Raw genomic sequence first — 5,000 nt, 5'->3', positions numbered from 1 at the left:
AGAGAGTGGACACTTTTAGGAAAAATCTCAGTTAAGTAAATATTTTTTTTGATAAACGTTCAAAGATTCAAGTTTTTCAAAGAAAAACTTGGATTGGCTGAAAATGAAGGAGAATGCATTTTCAAACCTTTCATACTTAAAACTGTCTGTTCATTACAAAAGTAGCTTTCTCTATTTCTTTTTGTCTTTTTGTTGTTTCCTCAAACTACATAGGAGCTATATAATATGAACTGTGCATGGCGGTAATAGAAAAGTTTGGTATATAATTTGTTATTTGCTTAGCTTTCCTATATATTTGCGTTATCTCTCGTTAGCTTGGGTCATCTCACCCATTGCAATTTTAGTGTCTGTTATCCTGGATAGGATCATGCATTTTTTTGCAAGGTATTGTAATCACAGAATTTGTCTTAGTAGTTTTATTAAGGGAATATTTTGCATATTTTTCAGATTCACATATACTGTTTTGTAGAATTAATTTTAGGTACCTTTAGGTTGAGGTTGGTACCAGTAGCTAAACTTTGATTGCTGTTCACTTCTTGGGCTCTGGGTGCCCTATATGGGTTTAGGATTTCTTTGATTACAAGTTCACTATTAATGCCTTCTTAGATCCTATTTTACACATGTATTTTTATGACACTTAGTTTTCCAATAATTGTATTTGGTTGCATGTATCATTAAGTAATTGCTCTTGATTATATATTCATTATTAGAACTTGAGGTTTTTGTGTTTAAAAGGCATATTTTGTGTATTAGTTAAATTAGATTTTTCAGTCCATAACTATTATGTCAGGAGAACTGCATATATATTTACTACTGAAAGCACTCTGGTATTGTTTTTTCATATCATCTTGATTTAAAGTAATTACATTTACTGTCCATTAGTTAAGGTGTTATTGATCAAGTATATTAGTTAGTTGAAGGAATAGAGTGTCTTCAAAAAGGCACTTAGCTTTTCCCACATTTCATTGAAACTTCCTCCTTTCAGACGATGTTGTAAGTGTAGATGGGCACAAGTGTGAGGCGTGTGGTGAAGTAATTCCTTTCAAGCGGGACTACATCCGGCACCTCAGACAGAAACACAATCTGCGTCCTTTTGAGTGCGACCAGTGTGGTAAGACTTGCACCTCACACGTGGCACTGGAGGCCCACCACAAGATGCACGGGTTGGAGCGCCCCCATCGTTGCGACCACTGTGGCAAGGGCTTTGTAGACCCATCGCACCTGAAAACTCACGTCCTCACACACACTGGTGAGAGGCCCCACCGGTGTCAGCATTGCCCTAAGACTTTTGCCCAGGCTTCACAACTCAAAAAACATTTGGCCATTCATGAGGAGGCACATCAGTACCGTTGCTCCGTATGTAGCCGCACTTTTGCTCACCGAGACACACTTTACACACACATGAAAACCCATACATCCAATCGTCCCTTCATCTGCGATATCTGCAGCCTGGGCTTTGTGACAAGCAGTGGCCTCAATCGCCATAGGAAGGTCCACAAGAGATCTAGTGATCCTGTGGGAGGCTTAGAGGATGAGCTCAAGTGCAGTGTGTGTCAAGCCAACTTCACCTTCAAACGGACTCTGACCAAGCACATGAGCACTGTCCATGGTGATCGTGTCATGGTGAAGGAGGAAGATGAGGCAGAGGTAAAGCCCTTCCAGAATGAAAACTCAATTGTGGAACAGCTTCAGGAGCAGCTGAATGAGGGCTATGCACCCAAGACATCAGAGTTGTATGATGAACCAAAACAATCAGAAACACTGGAGAGCAAATTTCCCACAAACCCCTTTAAATGTGGAATTTGTGAGGAGTCCTTCACTGATGTGGATGTCCTCTGTGACCACTATACAAACTGTCACACTGGTGAACAGGAGGTTTACTGTGATGTATGTAGTGTTGGTTGTGCCACAGAACAGCAGCTGGAGCAACACAAGCAGCTGCATCTGGTCGAAGAACAGCAGTCCATCATCCACACCATGCCAACTGAGGAGTTCCCTTATGTGTGTCAGATCTGTGGCAAGAATTTCAAGAAACACCAGGAGTGGGTCCGTCACCACAGGGTCCACACACAAGAAAAGAATTACAAGTGCGACTTGTGCAATGCCAGCTTCCCCCTTAAGTCTGCCCTGGATAAGCATGTTCTTGTCCACACTGGTGAGCGACCTTTCAAGTGTGACATCTGCCTGAAGAGTTTCCGCCAGAGTGCAGCATTGGTGAGACACAAACTCTGGACCCACCGGCTCAAGAACCAGAACAAATGTGAGATTTGTGGTAAAACTTTCTTCACCCCTGCACTGCTCATGTATCACTTGGACAGCCATGGAGATGCAGGTCAGAGGGTCAAGTCACGGCTTGCTGAGGTGCCAGAGGGCGAGGAGCAACAGTTGCTTGACCAAAACATGGGTCAGGGAGTAGAAGGGATGGAAGACATAAGAATGGAAGACAATGTCCGCCACAGTTGTGAGCACTGTGGCAAGAACTTTCCCAGCTATGTCGCCTTACTCACACACAAGCTGTCACACAAGCTCTCAGCCTCTTACAAGTGTGATGTGTGCCACCGTACGTTCCGTGAAAAAAGGTATCTCCAGAAGCACAAGCTCACGCATAAAGGAGTCAAGAGTTGGAAGTGTGATATCTGCAAGAAAGCCTTTGCAACCAAGCTGACACTCATTCGCCACTCTCACGTGCACCTGCGGGAGGCCCTGCGGCCAGGTCCAGAGCTACCCTTTATTCCTGAAGAGGGAGAGGAGGGGAGTGAGACTATGGGGGGAAGCACCCTCCCATCTGTCCTGAAGTGTGATGAGTGTGGGATTGACTTTGCCCACAAGAGCCACTTCGTTAGGCATAAACTCCTCCACTCAGGCACACCACTGCTCAAGTGTGGACTGTGCAACAGACTCTTTGTGCACAAGAGTGATATCATCCGACATAAAGTTATGCATTCTTTTATGTTCACTTGTGATGTCTGTGGCCGTAACTTTCATAAGAGATCATTATTTATTATGCACAAAAAGAAACATGTTGATGACAAACCCTTTAAATGTGAGTGTGGTAAGAGTTTCTCCACCAGTGGGAACTATAACACTCATAAAAGGATTCATAGTGGTGAGAAACCTTACAAATGTGATCAGTGTGATTATAGGTGTTCTCAGAGTGGCCGCTTGCTGAAACATAAGAGAATGCACAGTGGGGAGAAGCCCTTCCAATGTAATACATGTGGAAAGTACTTTGCCAATGCAGAGTCTGTCAAGATCCACATGAGGATCCACACTGGAGAGAGACCCTTCAAGTGTGGTAATTGTGGCAAGACCTTCATCAACAACAGCAGCCTGAACCAGCACATGCGGGACCACATTCGTGAGGAGATGTTTAAATGTGACATGTGCAGCCACAAATTCCGCCGCGAGCACCACCTGGCTAAGCACAGGCAAATCCATCACCTGAGACCCCAATACTCCAACACTGGAATGGGTTTAGAAGCTGATGGTAATGTGGAAGCCCACTTGTACATGTGTGAGATCTGTGGACGAGTGTTTGATAAGAAGAAATACCTTTACACACATCACAATGTACATTCTCGCCAGAGGAACTTCCCATGCAATGTTTGTGGCAAGCAGCTAGCCTCCCGCTTGGCACTTAAGAACCACAATCTCATCCACACGGGCCAAATGCCCTTCAAGTGCCCACTGTGTGACAAGGAATTCCGAAGCTCGTCCAACCAGAAGCGGCACACACGGACGCACACAACGCAGGATGTGTTGCGTTGTGATGTATGTGATGAGACCTTCTACAGCACCGACCTTTTAAGCCAGCACAAAGCCACCCACATGCAAGGGATGATGATGATGAACCCCGGTGTGGAGGGGGTCACCAGCACAGATAACTCACACCATTTGTACGTGTTTGAGACAGTGGGCGAGGTGGGTGAGGCGATGGACTCCACACAGCAGCTTCTGGTGGACAACAACCAACAGCAGTTCTTGGTTGATGGGTCGCAGCCTCTGCTGGTGTTCCCGGAGACTGCAAACACGCCGTACTCGGAGCTGGCTGAAGCACCTGATCCAGAGCCGGAACAGCCGGACCCGGAGCATCAGCCGCAACCCGAGGTCATTATGGTCCAGGAGAAGATGGACGAGCATGAGGAGGAGGAGAGGATTGTTGAGAAACCGTTCCGCTGTGACGACTGTGGCAAGTCCTTCGCCAAGAAGCAGTACCTAACAAAGCACAAATACCGCCACCGTGAAGTGAAGCCGCACGCGTGCGATGTGTGTGGCAAGCGCTTTGCTCAGAAGTTTGAGGTGGCTGTCCACAAGATCAAGCATACGGGTGAGCGTCGGTTCCAGTGCGACGTGTGCTGCAAGCCCTTCCGCAGCAAGGTCAATCTGCTCAATCACAAGATGCGGCACACGGGGGAGTACCCATTCTTGTGCTCTGTGTGTCGCAAAGGTTTCTCCACGCAGCTGCAGCTTGAACGCCACGTCACATTGCACACGGGCTCACACCCATACAAGTGCAGCATATGCCAACGTGGCTACACGCAGCGCATCAACCTGGTCAAGCACTTGGCCAAGACGCACGACATCGTGGATGCGTCACAGATCGAGGCCATGAATTCCATGGAGAATGCAGAAGCGGTCGAAAACATGGAAGGCATGGAGACTATGGAGGGTGTCGAGGAGATGGATGGCTCGATGTTGTCGGGCGTGCAGGAGGCGGGCATGGATGGCACCGGCCATCAGGCTGGTGTGGAGGAGACTGAGCATGTGGCCATTGCCATGGACCCGGACCTTCTGCGAGCGGACGTGCCACAGGCGGCATACTCGGTGGTGGAGGTGCATCCGGAGGGCCTCAAGGAATACCTGTTGGCTGGACCACAGGTGGTGTCAACGCACGACATGGACCCGAAGTTGCTCCAGTCCATCCTGCAGCAGGTGCGTGCCGCCCCCGACGACAGCCACATCACCACCATCGCCGACTCGCAAGCCGTCGTGCATGTCAC

At 47.7% G+C, this 5,000-nt stretch overlaps 1 protein-coding gene across 1 annotated transcript in view; it reads left to right on the top strand.

Moving 5' to 3' along the window:
• LOC113808287 (zinc finger protein Xfin) overlaps positions 1–5,000 on the top strand; it is a 21,471-nt gene that overhangs the window by 15,864 nt on the left and 607 nt on the right. The window contains exon 8 of the mRNA XM_070134985.1: positions 986–5,000. This exon is cut by the window's right edge and continues 607 nt beyond it. Within this exon, the coding sequence (XP_069991086.1) occupies positions 986–5,000 (4,015 nt within the window). The remainder of the gene's footprint in view (positions 1–985) is intronic.

This window comes from Penaeus vannamei, chromosome 20 (genome assembly GCF_042767895.1).
Source record: "Penaeus vannamei isolate JL-2024 chromosome 20, ASM4276789v1, whole genome shotgun sequence".
NCBI lineage: Eukaryota > Metazoa > Arthropoda > Malacostraca > Decapoda > Penaeidae > Penaeus > Penaeus vannamei.
The sequence above is the reverse complement of the archived record's forward strand: the minus strand, read 5'-3'. Positions and strand labels throughout refer to the sequence as shown.